The 24,719-nt window shown below is 48.4% G+C and overlaps 1 protein-coding gene across 1 annotated transcript in view; it reads right to left on the bottom strand.

Annotated features, from left to right (window-relative positions):
- The window catches only part of Delta (neurogenic locus protein delta), a 59,571-nt gene that overhangs the window by 4,268 nt on the left and 30,584 nt on the right, over window positions 1–24,719 (bottom strand). The window contains exons 4-5 of the mRNA XM_076791695.1: window positions 17,346–17,597; window positions 5,977–6,037 (exon numbers count right to left, since the gene is read on the bottom strand). Of these exons, the coding sequence (XP_076647810.1) occupies window positions 5,977–6,037; window positions 17,346–17,597 (313 nt within the window). The remainder of the gene's footprint in view (window positions 1–5,976; window positions 6,038–17,345; window positions 17,598–24,719) is intronic.

The following is a 24,719-nucleotide window of genomic DNA, read 5'->3' as shown; positions in this document are numbered from 1 at the left end:
CCCACGGTTCGAGCCTCGGCACAGCCGTTCAGTATGCGGGTCAAGGAAAGGTTACGCTGCTCTCTGTGTGTGCGCGCGCGCCTTGCTCTGCCCACCAACACACCGGTACCTTCTTCGCGAGAGCCACCTTCCTTTCCTCCGTGTGTGTGATTCCCGTCGGTCTCTGTATGCGTGGATCGCCGCGGACGGAGGGAAAGAGAGAGCAGCCGACAGAGCCGTCGACGTCGCATGACTATACCATTAAATCCCGTGTACTCGCGCGGAGAGCTCAACCGTAATCGAGAGAGCCCCGTCGTCTTCCTCTCCGCGAGAGGACCGAGATCGTGAGCGCCAGCACCCGCTCGCTCGCTCGCTCTCCAACGTCGACGCGAGTTCGAACATAAGAAACCGGAGAAAGAGAGAAAAAGACAGGGCCCAGAGAGATAGGTATGAAACGACCGGCCGAACTGTGCCGCGGATATCTTCGTGGTCGTTTGTACATACGCGCCTAGCCAACGAGAATCGCCGATTCCTCGAACCATCCGCACAGATACCTAGCCGCCTCTTCCTCGCGTCTCCGAGCGACTCGCGACGACTTTACACGATTCCATCTTGTGCCCGGCTACGTCTCTGCCAAACTGTAAAACCTGCATACGCTAATCTTCGCGTCTTTGTCCGGAACAGAGTCCGAAACTACTCGAAACCTGACTCGCGTTGCAAAAACAGCCGAAATATTGTTGTATACCCGACAACCCTAGGCTCTAGTTAAACACCAACGCCATAGACACGTCAGCCAAAACCCTTGAATCATCAGGACCAAACAGACCCTTACACTTTGTCTCTTCCACGTCACCCTTTCCACAACAAGCCTTTTCTACTCCCTTCCACATTTTCCTCTGAAAAACTACATATATATAGCAGCCCGTCGAAACAGAGTCAGAGCTTCTTCTTGCATATTTCAGTGCAGAAGGTTACATCGCTGTGTACCTTAAACTCGCCACCGTGTATACGCTTAAATAAAACTCTTCTCGATTTTATTATAAACCGTTCTACTCGATCTCGAAACCCGGAATCCAACAATATATCAACCCTTAGCACTCGAACGGCGACTGCAAAGCGCCGCTAAAAATCGCTGTATCGTTATTAAAAATATCTTTTACATTATTAAATTTGTTCGTATTCGATATGTTACTGAACATTTCGGTATTGTACGAGTAAATTGCACCATTCTTCGTATGTATAACATGAAAAACAGATATATAGAAGGGATCTACAAAATTCATTACAGGCTCAAATACAAAAGTTTTGGAAAGTGCCATTTTCCTTTGCCCCTATAATTCCCAGTTTGCCCGTAAAAATTGCTGTACTCAAAATATTTTTCACATCACTAAATTTGTTTGTATTTAGTGAAGTACTGAACACTTCGTTGCATCATTATTCGTATGTATAAAATGACAAACAAAGAAGATACATAGAAGAGAAATATTCTGGGTCGGAAGTATTGTTTCGTTTTGGAGTTAAAATGGCATCGAGTGCAAAGGGTTAACACTAAACGTACCGAGCTACAAATGTAACAGTTGCCTTACAAAAATGACAAGGTTTAATTAAATTTAGACTTTGCGCGGTTCTCGTTGCAACGCGTGCTCTATTAATACTTATCGAATCATTGCTCGTGAAAGCATCTTCACAATTTCAAAAATTGTCAAATAAAAAATCGAGAACCGGTCATTTGACTAAATATTGAATTTCACTAAATATTGGAGTTTCCCGGTTTTCGGCGCCTTCGATTTCAAACCGTAGGAAGATCGTAGGATCGTAGGATCTTGTAACTATCAGAAATTGGTCTCCTTAATTACCGGGACTCGTTTGCAAGTCGCGGGAACCGTGCAAAAATTCTGTTTCCTGTTTGGAATCGGCGGGCACGGCTCGATTTCGGGAAAGAATTCGAAAGGAACACGGAAAACGGTGGCCCGGCTCGCCTGGCGAATGCGCCGGAAAAAATCATATTTTCGAAAATAGACGGTCAGAGAGAGGCGGAGTCGAGGGGCGGGTCCCCTTCCGCTTGAAACGTCCTCGACGACCTGGAATTTACGGGAGCGAGTGAATTACTGTTTCGGCGGGCCGGTCGCGGAGCGTTTAAATAAAATTGTTGTTTCTCTCGACGCGACGCGACGCGACGCGACTTTAATAGCGGATCCCGTCTGCAGGAATAGGGTCGTAGGAGAATGGACGCGCGTGCATCTCGCGAACAGGTATACACGGTTGTTCGGCTGGCTACCTCGTCACTGTGATCTGATTACGCTCCCGGTGCACGGGGTGTCGTGAAACTCAATTATTCACGCGGTTCTCGCGACTCGGGACGCGTATCCTCTATTAATTGATCGCGCAATCTCTGTCGACGAACTTTCAACTCGGACGATGCATCCCCGGGGCGCATGACTCCGTAAACACGCCTAAGCCCTGTGGACGGGTCGAACTTTCTGGAGAACGTGATTACTAGACTGCGGATTTTATGCGTTTGTGAGGAAAATGTGTAGATCAAACGATCTAGAGGGGATCGGCGAAGACGTTCATGCCACTGAAAATTGCTATTGCACTATTTTACAACCGTGAATGTCTAGCTCCTGGATGTGGGTATTATTTATTATTACACCGCGGATTTTCTGAATTTATGAGAAAAATGAGTAGGTATAATTTAAAACGGTAAAAACTGTTATATTATTTCCAGCCTTTTAAACATATTCAGAAAGAAATCAATTTCTACTTCACTCCAGTTTGTTGGAATTCAGGTAGAAAATGTTTACTTTTAAAATTAAAATTTTTATTTTCCGGCATATCCAACAACCATTTATTTTACGATTACAAGAAAGTTGAATGTCTTTGGTGTACAAGGAATTGTTCGAGTCCGCTCTTCGGGGACACCCGTGTAGATCGATCCGAAAAGACGAGAAACACGGAGATTGCGTAAGACGAGAGAACTCGAGGTTCCCGCCGCGGGTGGTTTTCCATTCGAAAAATCAAGCGGAATGCCGGCAGAATTAATCGTTCGATTAGGCTTTCGGGCCGCGTGCCTCTCTATGCGTGGAAATAGCCGATATAAATCGGTAAACGCGCGGTTCCCATTGGAACATGGCCCCTGCTCGGATGAACGTTGGCCCCGTTCGTGATACGTGAAAGAATCGCCGGGCTCCCATGGTGTCCCATTGAAATTTCGGAGTCCGCGTTCGGTCGTGCGCGTGGTATCTGAATACCGATGAAGATGATGCACATCGTGCATCATTTTACGGTCCCGACCGGCTGGCTTTCTCTCTCCCTGTTCCGAATACTGCCGCGGCCCCTGTAATCTGCCTCTCTATTTCGATCCTGTTCCCATAACCGTCGCGAATATCCACCTAATCTATCGCACGCTTTACTACTCTCCGCTTCTCCCCCACCCCCCCCCCCCCCGGACGTTACGGCACGAAAAAGTGAAAAAATTATTTCTACAATTTCTAGGATTCGGTAAATTTTGTGAAATTTGTAAAAGCTGCCGGTGAAAGCGCTGATGTGTTTGAAAATGCAGCGATTTCTCTGTATACGTCGCCAAGGCCTGGAGGATAGATGTCGCGGAGTTATCCCCCCTACGTGAGGGGCCACGAAGCTCGAGAGGCCGAGGAGTGGGAACGCACTGTACTGTGAAGTGAATCTTTTGGTAAATTATGCGAATTGGGGTTCAGGGACGGAACGATTGTTCCGGAATTGTCTCGCGTCGGATTTCGTTCTTTACGGTTGAAAAGTCGGCGAATTGTTCGGAGCGGACCGCTGCGAGCCCGACTGTGGCGGCGGCGGCGTTTAACGGGACAATTAACCCCGGCCGTGGAGTAATTAGATGATCGAGTTAACTCTAAACCTCGGGTTAACGTCGGACCCCGAGATTCGAGCGAAGACGAGAATCACGGGAAATTAACGGGGCTCCGGCGACTCAATCCCTCGCCTCGATTCGATTATGTTCCCGCTGGAAATGGAATTATCGTGTACACAGTGTACGCAACCGGGCCGGTAACCGCCCGCGAACGTTACCCGCTCTAATCGAATGATACCGACGAGATCATGAGCGCGATCAACGAAACAATCAAACGCGAGTTCACATACTCGCCGACGAATTCTTTGTTAGGTCAAATTCGATGCCCGAAAGGCTGTTTCCAAAAATTATAAAGAATTGCGGCTGCTCTAGGAAATTTCTTCACTAGGCACGGTCGCTCAGGGGGGGGGGGGAGGCTTGTGCAAAATGAAATTTCTGAGCATTTTCGATCTTTAACTCGATCTTTAAGAAACTTGGTATATACATTCTATGAATAAGTGGCATGAAGAGCTCCGATTTTTTAATTTTTTATCTAAAACTGTTATTAACAGAAAATCCGTTTTTCTCGAAACTTTTCTGCAATTTTGCAAATTTTAATAACGATTCCATTTTGATTGTTCTGTTTCAGATCATTTCTGTACGCTGCACGGCGCATTTCCAGGACGCCATTGTCAAGCCGCCATCGCACCATTGAAATCGATTAAAATTTCTAATAAATATTCTCGTTTACATTATAACGTTGATGAATGATACCTCGAATTTTAAATCGATCTACGCGTTACATTTTTCGGAAAAAATTCTTGAAAAACAGGCCTTTTGCACAAGCTTCCCCCCTTAAATCGGCCGATTTCGGAGAACCAGGAGAACACCGTAATCCCTAGCAGTTTTTGACAGTGGCAGGGACCGCGTTAATTACTTCATTAACAAACGAACGAGGTCGGCGAATTTTCGGGTTGAGAACCGGATTCCGGGGAACTCGCGTATCCGTGACACCGGTCGTCCCCACGTCAGAAAGAATGCAACCCCGCGTCGCGTCGCGTCGCGTCGCGTCGTGTCGTCTCGTCGTCGTCGGGGCGAAAAGAAATCGGCGCTGAAGAGAATAGGATCTTTGAACCGGGGTATTTATAGCCGTCGCAGGATTCACGGGAACACAGGATTCCCGGATCGATCTCTGCCCCCGTTGCGTCTGCGATCTTTCTTTCCCGAATCGAATTAGAAGGGGTTCAACGACACCGCGCGACTGCCGAAGCGATCGAGAAGGGCTCGTCGAAACGGAGAGCAAGCGATCTAACAATAACTGAAGATAACGGTGAGATCGAAGGATCCAAGTTTCGGGAAAGCAAGGATCATTCTTGTGCGAAAGAAAAATCGACCAAATCGATTGTGAGAAACTCGAATGAAAATTCCCTCTTCGAGGCACCACTAGAAATTATTGTGGCATTGCTTCAAAGAAGTTACAAAAAATATTACAAAATATTTGTTACGTTAGAAAATTTGTATTTTTGTCAAACAGTATATGCTCGGGGAATATCGTTTGGCTTGCCGGTTGTAATAGTTCTTGTTATGGATAAATATATCGGAGACTTTTTCAATGAGGACACTTATGAGATTCATACACAAATGGCTGCCATTTTACCATGGGAAGCTCCGCCTTTGTCGAAGAATATACAAAATTTGTATTTAATAGGTGACTAAACGTTTAAATACTACATGTGGAGATCGGATCAGTTTCGTACGAATAAATTATCCAAGACGGAGGAAAAATTTAGTTTCAGAATGAGAAGATCGCCGAGTGCAAAGGGTTAATGAACGGAAATATTAATATATTAATTCCTCGAATGTCTACGCGGTTTCGAGCAATCGATTTTTATGACGAATCCATAAAATCCGCAGTCTAGTTATTAGCACGGTCCGAGCACGATCCAGCAAGAGGGGAATGTAATATCGCGCGCCGCAGAAGAGGATCAGCGAGTCAGAGAGACGGTAGGGGGGGAGGAGAGAACGAGAGAAGGTTGTAGGTGTACATTTCTTCGGCGTCTATCTTCTGTACGTAGAAGTACCTGTGTACGTACACGTCTGTACACGGTCCGTGTACCTGTACGTGCACCTATACGTGTACCTGTACGTATGTAAAATGTATGTATGCGTATACTCACATGCACTCGTCGGGTCGACTGCAGTGTCCGTGCTGCTCGTCGCATCCGGGCAGGCAGCGGGCTGAAACGAGCAAGAAAAAATCGAAAAGGTTAAGGCAACTCTCCGCGAGAGGTCGATCGCGTCCCTCACGACTGCACGAGCGACCGGTACCATACGATGCATCCCGATGCATCCCGATGCGCATTCCTCCTATAGTAGTCGGGTACTGGAACTACGATAATTCAACCGGCCAAGGGAGAGAGAGAGAGAGAAAGAGAGACGATCGCTGCTAATCGAGCCGTAAAGCCGATTCCCGCGCGGAAAAAATCGGTTCCCATCCGCGCGGTTACCCGTGGCTCGGAGTCTTCCATTTTCTTCCCATTTTTCAGTGACCAAACCGAATTTCTGGAGAAATTTCAATTCCTTTTGAATTTCAATTCTTTTCATTTCAATTTCATTTCTTTTTGATTCGGCGGAGCCGGCGTTTCGTCGCAGACGGAAATTCGCGCGGTGTGGCAACAGGTGCTCCTCGCGGGGCTTCGAGAAACTGTGTTCAAAATTCTTGTTTTCGAGCACCCGGTGCCGAAAATCGACTAGTCTAAAAAATGTACAGTCGGAGAAAGATGCCGGGAAATCGGCGCGGCGATTTCCCGTTTCGTCTCGGGATGACACAGTGAGACGTTCGCGCGCAGATTCTTCTCGCGAAGGGAGGAAGCGATTCTCCCGAGACACCATGGGAAGCGGACTGTCAGCGTTCACACCTCGAATAGCCGATGGGGAGCCGAGGGCTGATTAAAATTACTGTCGTACGGAGGCCACGAGCGTCGTTCCCGTTTTCCGGGAATCCTGGATGGGAACGGAGTCTGACCCGCGCTCGATGCCTCGCATAGCTGCACGTACCCGCCGCGGGTACGGGACGACGAAGACGAAGACGAAGACGAAGACGAGGACGAAGACGGGTGCTCGTCGTCGTCGCTCGACTGTCCCGCAAAGCCTGATAAAATTGTGTCACGTGCGAAGATCCGTATCTTATCGACGCGGGCATACGCGCCTCTAACGCCCTACTAATTGGCCAATTGCCTGTCCCCCCTCACCCACCCCGTGCACGATGAATATACTTCTTCTTCTTCTTCTTCTTCTTCTTCTTTCTACGTAGCGACCCTCGAAAACGAATCTCGCTGGGAGAAGCGGGTGGACGATCTCGCGAACCACGAAGAGAAATTGTGTCGAGCGAGGCTTGTCCAGTCCGCAAATACGCGAAGCTGCGTTTGGCCGGCTGCCATCGGTGTACAGGTTTCTTCATGATGCTAGGCCGGAAATTGACACGGTTCCTGTGCTAACGACGTTTCGAATCGCGACTTTCTCGAAAATGAATTTTAAACGTTTTCCCATACCGACGAATATTCGACAGAGTTGCGCAAGAATGCAACAACAGTGTCTCCGAATTTTAAATTGTGTAAAAATTCAGCATCTGACGACCTAAAAAGGTCTTCACACTCTCTTGTCTCTTTTACTTCTACACGGATCTTCCCTTCTGTAAGACTTTTATGTGTTTTGTGCTTGGGTGGTTTAGCGTTTAACAACTTGCTTTGATCTTATGGAGTTTTTCGGGTTTCTAGTTTGGCGGTCAAAGTGTCAAAGGAAATCGATAACATATATTTTTAACACGTTGAACGCCACGTCAGCCATATGTGGAATTATTTGTGCAGGTTTTAAAATGAATTTTTACCTTGATATATTCGTTGTATTAAACTTGATTAGGATCGGTGACATGCTAGAAAGTTGGAGGATTACTCGGTATCGTACATTTAATTTTTTGCAATTTTTATTTCAATAACTAACTTACTTTGATTTTATGGAATTTTTCGGGTTTCTAGTTTGGCGTTCAACGTGTTAATAGACTCTGTTCAGAATCTTCGTCGCGAGTCTGACTCGCGTTTATGACCAAGGGATTAACAGAAGTCATCAGAGATGTCGAAGAGACGTCATCAGAGATGTCGAAGAAGTGGTGAAAACAGTGGTTCTCGAAGAGAAGAGAAATTAAGTCGTGTCCAGTTTTTAACACTGAACCTGCCAAGCGTTACCGGTATCTGGTAAATATTGCCTTATAAAAACCTTGAAGGCCTAAATTCCTTGAGATTGTCCATAATTTTCCCGAAATGAATCTGTACAGTTCCAATAATTCTAAAACATAAAACCGGTCATCTAGACCGTTCAGTGTTGATCGAAGATCCGATTGGCCTATCGGAAGACTATCCCCAAGGTTGGTGGCGAAGTTGAAGGTCGAAGCGTGTGTCGCGAACGTTCCACCCTGTATACGCCGCGAATGCCGACGCGTGTCGTTCGAGCGCGTTTCGAAGCTGAGTGACGTCGTCGTCGGGGCGTGATCGAGAGTGGTCCTTCGAATTTCGAGAAGCTCTTCGAGGTCCGGGGTGTATCGAGGAATGCCGGCGCGAAGGACAGGAAATTCGCAGGCGAATTCTTTGGAACCGCGAGAACGAATTCCCCGGGACAATCGGAACGAGGTTCCACGGGAACAAAACCGGCCATTCATTCCGAAGGATACAAACGCCGCGCCGGTGTCCGATGAAGAGAGGCGAAGAGAGAGAAAGAAAGAGAGAGAGAGAGAGAGAGAGAGAAAAAGAGAGACCGGCCTCGAAGCGAGAGAGGATATAAAGGTCCGGAGGAACGCGGTCTAAGCCGCGTGTCTTCCTGAATGAAGGGGTTGAAGGTGGTTCTCGGCCGGCTAGAAGGTGAACCCTGGTGTGTTCTGGTGGTGGTGGGGGCGACCGTGAGGACAGGAGATGGGTTGGTGGGCTGTCGTGACCTTGGCACCGAGCGCAACGGCCCGCGGAGCCGGCCGGCTCTCTTCTCTCTCCTCTCGGGCTCTCTCGGGCTCCGATGCAGCTCTCTCTCTCTCTCGGGAGAAGACCGACGAGCGCTAAGGAGCCTGGTATTTATAGACCCGCGAAACAAGAGAGAACCCGAGGGAACCCGAGAGGATTCACCTCGACTCGACTCGATTCGATTCGATTTGAAACTGTCCCCCTCTCTCTCTCTCTCTCTCTCTCTTTAGTTCTCGAATCCCTGGGATTCCTGGACACCGGTAAAAAGACCGCAGGCCGGAACGACGCGGGAACTCTGTTCCTGAATTAAACTCGGGATTACGTCCGATCGGGGATTATACTTGGAACGATCATGTGACTGCGAGGTAATACCGCTCACTCGGGACGGCCGACTCTCTGCTCTAGAATGTTACCGGAACGCTGCCACCGTCAGCTTCAACGCTACCCTAAGCTCGGTCGATGCGGTCGTTCCTCGCTGGTTCGACAGGTTGCTAATTGTTTCCGATCTATGTATCTATCTATGTTCCTTTCGCGTTTCGTGAGCAGACTTGGTGCAGTCAATTCTCGATGTATGTCAACAGCACGGGTCTTGCCCAGCGACATATATCGTAAAGGAGACGTACTCGAGCTGTGTTATGTTTACCGAGGCCTCTCGAGCTTCGTGGCCCCTCATAACCCGCGGTGGTGGGGATAAGTCAGCGACGTTTATCGTCCAGATCTTGGCGACAAATATAGGGAAATCACTGTATCACGATCCCGACATCTATGGGGCAATTAGAGCATCGACAGCTAGTTAGGACAGTGCCACCTGTTGTTCGTTCTCATTCTCTGTCTGCTCGTATTGGAGTAGACTGCGGATTCGATGCATTTGCGACACAATATCAGTGAATTAGATGCAGAACAGATACAGGAATTGTCATCATTAGGAATTTGACGTCATTATTAACCCTTTGCTAACATTACATTGCATAGATGGCTTATAAACTAGGATTGAGACCATACAATGAACATATAATGACCATACAATAAACAGTAGGACTTAAGAAATGAATGTATGAAAAATAGAGGACAAAGAAAGGGTCCGCACAAAGAGGAATCTATTGTATAGGGTGGAACGAAACCTTTGTTGCAAAGCTTGCGAATCAAAGCGTCTCTATTATTGTCATAGATCGGACATCGCCATGGCACACGATTAGGATCCTGTGCCAGACAACCACATGGACAACCCGTGTCTCAGCAGCAAGTCTGATCTTAAAAAGGGAAGCCCTTGGTTGAAAGTGTCCAGATCGAAGTCTGTTAACCCAGCAAATGAATTCTCTAGGGAGCCTGAGGTGAGCAAACCAAGGTTTGGGGCCCGGAATGATAAAATGAGCTGAACAATTTTGAGCCCTCGAACCCTGCTTCAGCGAGAACATAATTTTTTGTTAGCTCCCTAGCTTGCTTCCTAAAGCTGTGGGAGGTTTCGCGTTAATGGAACCAGAAAGTTCAGATTCATCACAGTACACGCTACCTCGACCCTTCGGCGTGTAAAAGTGAATGTCGCTCGTACCTGACCGACCTGACAGTTGTCGTGGCTGTTGACAATTGTCCAAGAGACGTGTAAAATTCGAAACAGAGTTGCCCAGCCCGGGGACCGGGCAAGTAGGCGATTCGAGGACTGGAGGAGGTGTAAATAACCTTGTTGTCTGTCGGGTTCCGCGGTCGCGGCGCGCGCCAGCCAGCCGACCAACCCTCAAAGAGGTTAAACACGTCCAGACACAGAGGGTGGTGGTTCCCCCCGTCAGGGCCGACGAATTTCACGGCTCGTGGCCAACGTACATATCGATTTTTCCTCGACAGGCGCTCCCAAGTAACCCCGGCGTGTGCGTGCCCTGACCTTTCGCGTAACGGCGACAACAATGAACACGCCGGAGCCAACCCCCTCGATTTATCGGTTCCGAGTGTTCTCTCCCCGCTCCCCAAGTGAAAAGGAGCGCGTCGTCTACCTGCGTATGTCTTCTCCTTCGATTCTCGAGAAGCAGACGGAGCCGAGAACAAGAGAGAGAGAGAGAGAGAGCGTGTTCTCGAGCAGGTACAGCGGGGCCCGAAGAGAGGAGAGGCCAATAAAGACCTGGAACGAGCTGGAAAAATGCACGCTGACCCACCGGGGGAGGAGAGCGGGCTGAAGGGAAGGGGGTCGAAATGGAAGCGGACTGTGAACGCGAGAGGCCGGTGCAGCTGTTAGGTTAAAGCACCGAGAGCCAACGTGCAGCTGTCGGGGGCCCACTCGGCCTCTGTTTCGGCCCGCGTTGCAGCTGCCTCTCTCGCAACCCCTGCGCCACACAAGGCACCCCCGAAAATACGTCTGCTCCGCTCCGCTCCGCTCTGCTCTAGCCACCCCTGACGCCCGCGAGGCTCTAGGCCTCGTTAACCCCTTTTTTTCAGGGATCCTAGAACGGCCGTGCACAAAGTGTCGCGTCCCTCCTTTCCCCACTCTCTTCTCAGCTCCCCGTAGCTTCACCCCCCTGGCGCACACGGGTGATTAACCGCTCGCAAACGGTCCCTACGTGTCTCGACTCCCAACCCCCATTAACCCCGTGATCCTGATCGCGACGTTTCAACAAATTGCTCTCGGAGCGACGGGGACGATTTTTGCTCGCCTTCACGCCTCGAAGAGGACTCCCCGTGATCAAGTTTATCCCGGCGAACCCTTGCACCACGATCTCCTTTCCGTAGGATCGTAGGATCATTTCGTAGAGAAACTGCGAGAGAGTCGACGACCGTTCGTCCAAGAAATAAAACAGTTAATTGTAGAAACAATCACATTCCGCTACGCCGCCACAGACGGTACAGTGATTTCTCCGTATATGTCGCCAAGTCCTGGATGATAAACGTCGCGGGGTTATCCCCACTATCGCGAGCTGTACCCCGCGAAGGCCACGAACTCCGACAGACCTCGAACGCCGAGAAGTGTGAACATAACGCGCCTAGGGTATGTCGCCTGCACGATACACGACGCCGGCAAGACCCGTGCAGTTGACATGTATCGAGAATTCATCTGTAATGCGGAAAATTCAAAGTTTGTGGCGATTGGTTCACCGAAAAATCGGCTGGGCCGGTTCTCGTCGTGTCGAGGGAAACTTTCGAGCAAGAATGCGGTGTCGAGAGAACCCGTCTCTCTGTCTCTCTCTCTCTCCTCGATGTCTTTTCCCATTTCTTTTTTTCCCCGTAAAAGGGGGCCACACGCACGCACACACATAACTCGCGCGAGTCACCTGAGCAAACGTTTAGTGTACACACGGGTAGAGTCCCGGGGGCCGAGATTGCGCCCGCTCTCTCACCGTTTCCGACTTCCATTTTTACCAACGAAATCGCCTTCTCGTTCTCACGGAACCCGTCCCCGGGGCAAGTTCAATTTCAAAATAACCCGTCCGCCTCTCTCTCTCTCTCTCTCTCTCTCTCTCTCTCTCTCTCTCTCTCTCTCTCTCTCTCTGTCTCTCTATTTCCACCGGCAATTAACTAGCAGCCGTCGGAACCCGCGACGCACCGATTAGAACAAACGCTGCTTGTTTTCTCGTCGTTCGGAGTTCCCGAAAGAATTGCTGAAAATCGTGGATCCTAATGGTGAATCGTGCTGATGGATCCTAGAACCTCGGGGAGCCTCGTCGAGAACATATCCGGGACCTGTTCGCAACAGAGTCGATCGTTGGAACTGCTAGGAAGCGCGTCACGTCGATTTAGGTATTGTTGTTGGAAAAGTTTCGAGATTCTTTGCTTTTTGGAATTGCTCGTAGAACGCGATCTGGCAGTGCTTGGACGTTTTGGAAATCGTTTCTGATCCCGCGATCCTTGAAATTGTCCGGGATCTGGAGTTGCTTTTTTTGGTTCCCGAGATCCTTGAACTCGCGGAATCGTCCGATCCTTGGGATCGGTTAACGACCGCGCTCGATGCTCGGGACACGCGAGGGAAGGATCGATCGATCGCGAAACGAGAGCCGAGGACAGGGCGGCTCCGGTTCGCGGCGATTCCGTCGCGAAATCGCCGCACGAACCGCACGCCGATTCCACGAAAGTCCGGGAATGTCACGAAATGAGGAGTAAGCAGTCTATTAGTAATCAATGCGCGGAGGAACTTTGTCGAGCGCCGGCCCGACGAGGAGTGCAACGACCGATCGCCTCCACGAGGAGAGACGACCCGAGAGCGAGAGAGAGAGAGAGAGAGAGAGAGAGAGAGAGAGAGAGAGAGAGAGAGAGAAATCGGTGAGGACACGAATCGCTCGTCCGTGGGCTCGCAGGAAGAACGACCGCGGAAGGTCGACTCGAGGAATCGCGAAAATCGACCTCGAAAATCGAACGAAACTCGCGAAAATCGCCTCCGAGCCCTTCTACCTGAACCTTGAGATCCGTCGACGACCCATTTCTCCGATTTTATATTCATTTCTACCATAATTTCTTAGCCTCGATAAGTGAAAGCCTCGTCTCCCTAATGACTATACACCCGTCCCTTCATTTACGCGAATATCCCTTTTTCCACGTGGATTTGAGTAAAAATCGTGTCGATTGAATCTGTCGGTGTAAAAGGAAAAATATTGGAAATAAAAGCTAGTAAAAGTTTTAGAAACACGTCTGCGCATACTCAAGTTCATTTCGTGCAGACAACACGAGGAAACCCAAGAGTGGCATCCGTCTATAAGTCATGACTGCTAACCGATAGTGACGAGAAGACAGAGAGAACGTCTTCCTCCGATACGAGGTTGCACGTAGCTCGAGAGACGGGTTTTGAGCTTGGGCCCGTCACCGCGGTGGCGTGGCCAGTTTTCCAGCGACTCGAAATCGTGAGGTTGGCACTGACTGGTAACGAGAATTCGGTGCGCGCGCGGGAGATTCGAATTGAGGGCGTTCCGCCGAGCGGGCCGAGTTCCCATGCCGTTTATCCGGGGGCGGGATATAATTACGCGAGTCCCACGGAATTTTCGATCGAAAAGACCCCATCGAACGACGTGGCGACGTCCTCTCCCGGGAGACACCGTCAACGCTCATGAATGCCATTCTCCCTCGACTGCTGGCTGGAAACGCGGAATGTCGGGGACTTGGCACGCCGGCGAGGGAAGCAAAAGAGACTCTAAATCTCGGATGCCATCGTCGGCAAGCCTAACCGTTGCTCCGCTGGTACTGCTACCGCTCCGCTGGCTTGCGAAACCATTTCTGTATACCGTATCTCGAAGAATTCCGCGCAACAAAGGCGAAACGAAATTCCTGAAAGGCGACCGGGCCGCGCGTTTTTTCACCGGCACGTCACCGGGGCCCCGTCCACCCTCGACCCTCCACCCCCGTTGCGTCGCGGACCCGACCCCGGGGGAAAAAGTGTCTTTGTGCCCGCGGGGATGCGCCAGGTGCAACCTGTCCACCACGTGCACGCCGTTCCTCAGACTTTTTAAAGCCCGCTTTTCCTGCTGCGCACCCTCTTCCGTCACCCCTTCGCCCCTCCAAACGAATTCTGGACTCGCGACTAGGTTAAGGGACCCCATTACTGTGCCTGTATTAACGCGTTGACTGCCAAACTTGAGACTTCAAAAACTACACGAACTTAACAACCTGTCCGTTGCAGTTCAGGTACACAATTTTGTATTATAAGCGTGTCTTATTGTTAACACCTTCACTGTCAAACTGGAGACTTCAAAAACTACACAAACTTAACGTAAGTTATTCAATGAAATAAAAATTGAGAAAAATTAAATGTATGATATTTAGTCCTGCAACTTTCTTGCCTTTTACAGATCCCAATCAAATTTGGTACAGTGAATGTATTAATGTAAAAATTCATTTTAAAACCTGGACAAGTAATTCCGTCACCCACATACGGGTGACGTGGCAGTCAACGTGTTGATCACACTTATTTTTAAAGCGTAATGATATTAAAAAGGAGACATATAACATGTCTATATTAACCAATTTTTAAATTTAATATCTCTTTGTTCATATTCATGATGCTTTAACCGTTCGCGCTCGGCGCCATTTTCATTCCGAAACTAAATATTTCTTCCGTATCGGAATATCTTCATTTGATTCGTCTGAAACTGATCCGATTTCGACATACAATATTTAAATGTTTAGTAATCACTTGAATACAAGTTTTCTAACGTGACAAATATTTTGCAATATTCTTTGCAATTTCTTTGAAATAGTGTCACGACAATTTCTAGTGGCGCTTCAGAGTCACCGCTCGAGTGCGAAGGGTTATAAAAGAAGTGGAATTAATAGTAATTGGTACCCCCGCGGTAATTGGGTCCCTCACCCTACTGGGCCTAGGATTTGATGAAACGGTATGTTCGACCTATTTTCAACGGAATAGCTAATTCTTCCTCGCTATTGTCTGTCTGCGGGGAGGATCGGTAAGGGTAGTTGACGCATTCGGTTATTGCGATTCCGGGCCAGTGTCCAAGGAGACTGAAGGAGCCACACACGAAGGAAGACTCGGCTGAAAACGTGCACGCGGAAAGCGGACGAGCAAGAGCTAGCTCGCTTACTCGCTTACTCGCTTACTCGCTTACTCGCTCACTAGCAAAGCCGGGCCCCGTGCACGTACACACGGATTAATCCTTGGCTCGACGGCTCGGCTCAGGTACGCGAACGACCGACGAGGAGGACGTTGGATGCAGACGAACGGTGAATCGGGAGGGACAAGGAGAGATAAAAGAGAGACCCGGGACGGGACCGGCAACTGAGAGAACCAGAAAGAGAGAGAAAGAGAGAGACGGATAGAGGAGGGAGAGAGCCGCGATCGCGCTCACGCTCGCACACGCGCTCGCCAAGCGTGGGAAGCTGCTGCACGCTCGGACCCGACTGCTGCACCGACACTGCACCGGGCCTCTCCTTCGCGGACCAGAGTTCGTCGAGTTTCGTGGTACGAGAACGGCGAACGGCCCGACCCAAAGTTATATAACACCATCCTGCTGCGTTTTCTACGAGCTTTCACGGTTTTCGACCGTGCGCGCCGCGATACCCTGCCTCTAGACAGCCCTCGATAATCTCCCGAGTCGATTCGCCGACCGGAAACGATCCGACGCGGTGCAACAAACCTTGCGAAAACAGGATCGAACGATCATTCGGTCGAATTCGTACCCCGCTGCCCCAAAATTTGCTTTTCCACTGGCCGGGGATTTTTTGAAGTCACAGGTGGAAGAAGTTCGTGTGGTTTGCAACCCTGACAGCTGGGACTCATCTTTCTCTTTCACAATTTTTTCCTGATGAGGGGACCCCCGTACTCGGATAAACTAATTTTGAGGAAATTTATGTTTCTTCCCTTCTGGTAAAATTTCTTTCTACAATTTTAAGATATTAACCCCCTTAGCACTCGAAGAGCGACTGTAAGAAGCCACTAAAAATGTATCATTATTTAAAATATGTTTTACATTATTGAATTCGTTTGTGTTTAATAAGTTACTAGACATTTCGGTATTGTACGAGTAAACTGCACCATTTTCGTATGACATGAAAAACAAATATATAGAAGGGATCTACAAAATTCATTACAGGCTCAAATACACAAGTTTTGGAAAGTGCCATTTTCCTTTGCCCCTATAATTCCCAGCAATTTCTCCAAAATCTGTCACGTAAACCCCTCTAATTTCTCAAAAAGAAGTCAGAAGAACAAATATATAGAAGGGATCTACAAAATTCATTACGGACTCAAGTGAAAAAGTTTTGGATAGTGCCATTTTCCTTTGCCCCTATAATTCCCAGCAATGTCTCCAAAATCTGTCACGTAAACCCCTCTAATTTCTCAAAAAGAAGTCAGAAGAACAAATATATAGAAGGGATCTACAAAATTCATTACGGACTCAAGTGAAAAAGTTTTGGAAAGTGCCATTTTCCTTCGCCCCTATAATTCCCAGCAATTTCTCCAAAATCTGTCGCGTACACCAACCCCTCTAATTCCCAAAAAGAAGTCGGATCGTTTGTCGCAATCTGAAAAAGTTACACCGTTCTAAAGTGCGTTCGAATACTGTTGCGAGCCAGCGCGTACCGGACGGTATCCCAAAGTTCTTATAATGCTCTCTACGAGAGTTTCCCAGGTCGCGGGTGTGGATCGGTCATCTTCCCACCGATGTTACCGGGGTAATTCAAGGCGGCGGGGTAGAGTGTACCCACCCCTTGGAGGAGCAACCCCCAAAAAATCCCGAAATTCATCGTCGGTCTCCAGTTACCGGTTTCCAGAACGGCAGCGAGAGCGAGCGCCATGAATTACCGTAGAGAGCCGTGTGGTGCACGCATAGTCGTCGTCGGCCGGTGGGGACAACAGAGACAGAGAGCGAAAAGGGAGCGAGCGATCGTCTCTGTAATTTCATACACGGAATTCCGACAAAAGGAGGGATGTCACGCGGGTTGCAGTCGCGATGGGAAGCGTGGGAGTGCAGAGGCGCGAGCGCGCTCCACGCATATACGTACAGAGTATGCATGTATGTACGTATGTGCATACACGCCCCGTAAATACGTTCGTATCCATAGAAGCGCGCCCGCGTTCGCGCTCGACTCACGATAATAGGTTTACAGTAGACACTCACGAGTATTGCAGTAGTCGCCCTTCCATCCGGAGAGACAGACCCTCTCGCCGATAGGGCTGCAGCTGTAGTGCCCGAAATTGTCGTCCCTCGGCCTGCACAGGTTCTCGCAACCCTTGCCATAGTAATGGGCCGCGCACGTCACTCGGTACTCGTACACCATCTTCGAGTGGGCGCTCCTGTACTCGTCCTCGGTCCAGTTCGGCCCGACGTCCAACCACTTCTGTGTCGTCAGCCTCGTTATCAGCACCTTCTCTGCAACACGGAAACGGAACACCTACGTCAGATCGTCGACCTCAACATTCCCGTCGACGTTTTAACCCCTTGTCCTTGTCCTTGTCCTTGTCCTTCGGTAGCGAGTCGTACTCGTCACGAAGGATTCCGAACAGGGTCTGATAAACATGTCGGTTACCAATAGACTGCGGATTTGATGCGTTTATGACAAAAATGGGAAGGCGTGTTTGAAAACATTAAGAATATTAGGGAAATTTTGAAACACTGTTACATTATTTTTGACCCATTGAACATATTCAGAAGGAAAATCAATTTCTATTTCATTCCTGTCTGTCGCAGTTCAGGTAGACAATTTTGATTTTGCACAAGGATCCGCAGTCTAATGTTACTCTGTCTCTTACTGTTATATATATATATATATATATTTCATGTTACTGTGTGTCTTATTGTTAACACTTTGATTGCCAAACTGGAAACCCCAAAAATTCAACAAAGTCAAAGTAAGTTATTTAGTGAAAGAAAAATTGAAAATAATTAAATTTATGATACTGAGTAGTCCTCCAAGTTTCTTGCATTTTCCTAATCGAATTTGGTACAATGAATATACTAACGTAAAAATTCATTTTAAAGCCTGGACAAATAATTCCGTCGTCCATATATAGGCGACATGGCGGTCAACGTGTTAAACCGAAGTAGAATTCTATTATGGCGTTCTTAATGTACAGCTATCGAAGAACTTACAGACATATAGAATTTCTCCTTTTTTACAAAAAAGGACATTACAAAGAATTACAAAAAAGTTCTAATCACTGAAACCGTAAAATAAATCGCAGTGCAAGGTTTGCAAATTGGTATAATTTAGAGCACTGGTCATAACGAGAAAATTTGAGAACATCGTTGTATCGGCTTAACATCGATGACCAAAATTGACCACAATGCTTTTATTAATCACGCCCCTGTACGTTGTTGTTAGTCGACAAAATCACTAAAGTTTTCAAAGAAATTGAAAGTGCACCCGGGCACCCGGTAATCGACGCAAGGGTCAATGCGATAATTAGAACAGGAAAGATATTCGACTCTGTTGCAATCGGTGCGAATACTTTCTGTTCCGCAGTCTCCCAACGCGATCGATTAAGGGGTGTTGTCACAGTACGGACAACCGTGTCGATTCCATCTTTCGGGTTTCCGATTTTCACCGATCGACCCACCGCGGGTTCGAGTTCGATTGGCAACAGTAGCCGTAGGAAGAGTCCAGTTTCCACGAGCGGCGGCCGATTCGGTGGATTCCGAATCGCTGCGGCGATAATCGAGCCGGTCGAAAGAGGCACGAAACCGAAACGCGAGAGAGTAATTAAGCGCGTCGATCGGCTCTCGGCTCTGTTCGACGCGGTGCGCTGCTGCTGCCGATGCTGCTGCTGCTGCGCCCAATCATGCGATCGAAGTGCATCGGCCCCGGGCGAGAGAGCGGGACAGCCGAGCAGCAACGGCTATCCAGATAGATAGAGAAAGAGAGAGAAAGAGAAAGACCGGACGTTCGTCCGCTATTGCTACTCCGCCGGCGGCACGCATCCGGCACAAAGAGAGTAAACGTATACGCAGAGAGCAGCGCGCGAGCGTTGTGGCTCTGGGAAAGAGGCGTTCTTCTTTTCTTCTTCTTCCCTCCCCCACCCCCTGTTCCTTATGCTTCGGCATCGGGCCCGGGCACTACCTGTTTTCGCGGAGAGGAAGAAGAGCAGTCCCGGCTTCCTACTAAACGTATTATCGTAATGGGGCCCCGACCGGAATTAGGAGAGAGGGCTCTCGCGGGATCAGGTGCCCCGCCGAAAAACACCGCGTCTCACGATGCAGCCGGGCCCCGTGGGCCCAGTGGGCCCAGTGGGCTCCAGAGGATCCCGGTCCACGGCGAACCAGTTTCGGGGGGCCCGTGCGTGCGTTGGCTGCGTGCGAGGCCCCGCGGGCGCAAACCGAGAAACCCCGAGGCAAGGCCTCGTAGACGTGCTCTATGGTTATGCGATCGCTGGTAGCGTAAGTGGGACCGGGCCTCTGTTGTGCCCCCGAACCCGCTGCTATTTCCCTGAGCCACAGAGCCGCGCGTTTCACCAACGATCCTAATCGACGGTTCGACACCCGGCCCTGGCTCTATTTCTGCTACAGTTTCGAGGATCCAGACACGCTCTTCCTACCGACTCGAACCGGCCAGATGTATACCGGGTGTACGGATCGGTCTTCTAGGCTTTAAGCGAATTTTCACGCTTACATATTTACGTTGGCGCGTCTAGACGCGACCCGCGCTCGCCGACACATCATACTCCGATTTGCTCGAAGGACAAAACTATCAAACCACAGTCTGCGAAACGTTCCCGATTTAGTTGCCGAAGCTTTCGATTTCTTGCCAAGAAACGGGCATAAACGCGCGCGAGACGTCTCCCCATGGTTGCAGACGAGGACGCACGAAGGTCTGCACGATTCTGACCTCGGACGATGCAGTGAAATGGACAGAAATTGTACAATTTTTCAAAATGAATGAAAAGTTTGATCTCTTCGATCATCGCTTGCCTCCGAGCGCGCTGGACGATCGAAATAGAAAATCCTTTGGCAGGTTCGACGGGACGAACACGAAGATCTGCACGATTCTGCAGTGAAATGTCCAGAAATTTGACGGGAACAATTTTCCAAAATAAGAGAAAAATTGAATTTGACGTCTTCGATCACTGCTCGCTTCCGGGCGCGCTGGACAATCGAGATCTGCACGATTCTGCAGCGAAATGTCCAGAAATTTGACGAGGACAATTTTTCAAAATAAGAGAAAAATTGAATTCTGTTCTAGTGTCTCTTCGATTTCCATATGAAATCTGCATTTTTTTTTTCGTGTTTATCGATTTTTACAGCCAGAGTTTGCAACGGAAAAATCTGAAAACGATTCAAAGTATGCGGTCTGGTGTCAGATCTTTTTCAGAATTTTAAATTTTGTCATTAAATGGGGAAAATGGGCCAAAAACTGGATTTTCCTTTTTCCTCTATAACTACCCTTACAGATGAGCTATAGGGCTAGAACTTGGTTGAAAGGTATCTTTTTTGGTAGACTATCGAATGGCGCAAATTGGAATAAAATCCTTTCCAGGGCAGATTTGACTCCCAAAAACGGGTATAGCCTTTGACGAGAACAATTTTCCAAAATAAGAGAAAAATTGAATTTGACGTCACCGATCACTGCTCGCTTCCGAGCGCGCTGGACAATCGAGATCTGCACGATTCTGCAGTGAAATATCCAGAAATTTGACGGGAACAATTTTCCAAAATAAGAGAAAAATTGAATTTGACGTCACCGATCACTGCTCGCTTCCGAGCACGCTGGACGATCGAAATAGAGAATCGGCAGGTTCGACGGGACGAACGGAGATCTGCACGATTCTGCAGTGAAATATCCAGAAATTTGACGGGAAGAATTTTCCAAAATTAAAAAAAAAAAGAATTGAATTTAACGTCTTCGATCACAGCTCGCTTCCGAGCGCTGGACGATCGAAATAGAGAATCGGCAGGTTCGACGGGCCGAACGAAGATCTGCACGATTCTGCAGTGAAATATCCAGAAATTTGACGGGAACAATTTTTCAAAATAAGAGAAAAATTGAATTTGACGTCACCGATCACTGCTCGCTTCCGAGCACGCTGGACGATCGAAATAGAGAATCGGCAGGTTCGACGGGACGAACGGAGATCTGCACGATTCTGCAGTGAAATATCCAGAAATTTGACGGGAAGAATTTTCCAAAATTAAAAAAAAAAAGAATTGAATTTAACGTCTTCGATCACAGCTCGCTTCTGAGCGCTGGACGATCGAAATAGAGAATCGGCAGGTTCGACGGGACGAACGGAGATCTGCACGATTCTGCAGTGAAATATCCAGAAATTTGACGGGAAGAATTTTCCAAAATTAAAAAAAAAAGAATTGAATTTAACGTCTTCGATCACAGCTCGCTTCCGAGCGCTGGACGATCGAAATAGAGAATCCATCGGCAGGTTGGCCGGGAGGAGCGGTGCGAGAGGGTGAAGGTCGTGCAAAAGGGAGAGAAAAAAATATCGTAGGATCTCGAGGCTGGTCGATCTCGAGCGAGATCCTCGGATGAGCAGAGTCGATGGCGCGTACACGATCCATCTGCAGTGGCGTGCGAACATCGGCGTTTTCAGAACTCGTAACAGCATCACCTGGGAAGATAGCCCCGGCCCGGTCTCCGGGAGCAACGGAGAGACGAAAGCTACGGCGAGAGAGAGAGAGAGAGAGAGAGAGAGGGGGCTCTCTCCGCCTCTCCCTCGACTCCCGTTTCGCCGACAGCGAGACGTTACTTCCCTTCTGGGAAGAGAATCGGGCCCGGTTAAGTATCCCCGGGCACGCCATCGGCGAATCCTGTTGCGTTGTTCGCGCGCGACCTTTTGTTTTTTCCCCGCGTCTCTCGTTTTTCCTTTTTCCCTTGGGAGGCTCTCCTTTATTTTTCGCCTCTCGTTCTGTTATTCTTGTTCGGGGCCCCCGCCGATTTCTCGACTCACGGCGTAACGAAAGGCCCATTTTCTGCCGGCCGATACACGCGAGCGATCGAGGCACTCCGTCCGCGGCGTATCATCGATCCCCCGGGATTCGCAAACGCCGATTTCGCGGATCGGATCGCATCTTCCCCCGCGCCCCCTATCACCTTGTCGTGGCGAATCGCTCGGAATTGCGCTTTGGGAATTCTTTTTTGAACCGATCCGCGCCGCGATTTTTACGCGTTCCGATCGAGTTTCACCTGTTTCGAGCGACCGGACAAATTTTCAAAAAATCCTAGCACAAAAGATTCGACAGAATTCGGTACGATTTTTGTGTATTCTGGATCTACGAAAACGCGATTCTACAGAAACTGAAAATAAGGAAAGAAAATTTGTCCACAAAAATTGAAAATCGCACGAACATCCGCAGTCGATTTATAGCGAAATTGAGTGAATAAAATTTGGAATTGTAGGAAAATCTGAAAAATTTCAAATGTCAGCTTACAATTTCTCATCTATCAAAATTAGCAAGCGAAGAAATAACGTAGACAATTTTCATTTTTCCGGTTGAATTCAGCTCTAATAAATTGATCGGCGCGTCAACGAATCTGTTGATCGAGAATATCGTTTGATCCATGTACGAATGGTCCGCGAGGTGGCATGAATAAAGAGTTTAATCGGGTGGAACGAAGAGTCACAGGTTGGGAGGGCAGGTAGGAAATTTGACAAAAGCCTCCGGGAGATAGACGACGCAGCTGCGAGAGGCACTCTAACTCCTAACCTTAAATCCGAAGCGACGCTATGCTATACAGAACAGCGAACGCAAGGTTCCACTGTAAATGGGTCATTCAAGGTGCATCGGGGCCGGAAACTACGGGGGATCGGTCGCCATAGTGTTCCGATCGTGCCAGATTCCCCGTGAATTCGTTAAGTTTTCTAGAATGAACCTGGAACCGCGTTGAATTTCATTGAACTCGTTTGCGAACTTCGTTGTGCGTTGTGCAACTTTTCGAGGATCTCTGCCCGCTGCGCTGGCTATTCGCGTACACGAATTCGCGATCCAGTTGTTAGCAGCGCGTGAAACGTAAAACGGTAACAACTCGCGGGAACAGCCGTCGAAATAAACAGTTAACTTTCGGTCTTTAAAACGATCCTGCCCCTAAAAATTCATTCGCGACCTCGTCCCATAATTCTACACGACGAACGAACTATTAACCCTTAGCCCACTCGACGCCATTTTACCTCTAAAACGAAACATTTCTCCCGACCTATTTCCCTTCTTTCTATATATTTTGTCATACTATACATACGAAAATCGTGCAATTTACTCGTAGAGTATTGAACTGTTTAATAATTTATTAAATACAAACAAGTTTAATAATGTAAAAAATATTTTGAATAACGATACATTTTTAGTGGCGCCTTACATTCGAGTGCTAAGGGTTAAAAATATTATTTGACTGAGGAATCCCAAGCTGACGACATATATGCTCAAAGCGTTGTTATATATCTTCAGGTTTATGTTTTATGGATTTATTTTTGCCACGGATGGCTCGCCTAAAAGATATCACGTCTGATAAAGTTTTTCGAGGTTCGCAAAGTTCGGATCGATTCGCACGAGTGGCCGGAGGATCTAACGATCCGAGACAGGCTCGATCGGTGTTACTAGGTGAGGCTAGGCGTTTTTTCGACGTCGCGGCGCGGCGATAGGGCAAACGGCGCGTAAGTAATGCATCTGGCTACCTGCCAGCTCGGGGCTATCTTCCGCGGCCCGCTCCTTTCTGAATGAACAATAGAAAATGTCTGGCTACTTCGCGGAGCGGAGCGTCCGTTAATGAATACCTTGAATCGGCCTGGCCTCGAGTTCACCGGGCGTTTACAGGTGCGCGCGGCGAGGTGCACGAGGCACAACCCAGAAGACGGCCCAGTGGTCGGCCAGAAACCACCGCTGAAAACACCGAAGCCGACGCCTTTGCAACAGAAACACTATGACCGGTCGTCTTCGAAAGGAAACGATCAGTTTTCGGAGACCCTCGGGTCTCGTGGCGACCGCCTAGGGAAAACCGGAAGTGGCAGCCGGAAATTTCCCTCCGATTTTCCAAGGGAAAACGAATCGCCGTGACCCTGAGGAATTATTATCGGACTAATAAATCAGGTCTGTCACTGTGCGGTTGAACCACCTGATTTAGCCAATGAAAAAATTGCGGAACATTCCATTTTGATTTCTTTGTTTAAGGTCATCTTTGCGCACTGTACGCTGCGTACAGGATGCCATTTTCGAGCCGCCATTGCACCGTCGATACGAACGATTAGAATTTGGAAAAAATATTTTTGTTTACATCTTAACGTTGATAAATAATGCCTCGAATTTTAAATCTATCCACGCGTTACATTTTTCAAGAGAAATTCTTGAAAATCGGGCCATTTACACGAGGAAAATGCAAGAAAGTTCGAGTACTCAATATCATATATTTAATTTTTTTTAATTTCTATTTGATTCAACGACTGACTTTGATTCTATGGAATTTTTTAGCTTTCTGGTTTGGCAGTGAAAGTGTTAATAATTTGACCGCTGACGGGCCAGGAAAGTCTCGAATATTCCCGGAATGATCATGCTCTCTGG

Source organism: Halictus rubicundus, chromosome 8 (genome assembly GCF_050948215.1).
Source record: "Halictus rubicundus isolate RS-2024b chromosome 8, iyHalRubi1_principal, whole genome shotgun sequence".
NCBI lineage: Eukaryota > Metazoa > Arthropoda > Insecta > Hymenoptera > Halictidae > Halictus > Halictus rubicundus.
The sequence above is the reverse complement of the archived record's forward strand: the minus strand, read 5'-3'. Positions and strand labels throughout refer to the sequence as shown.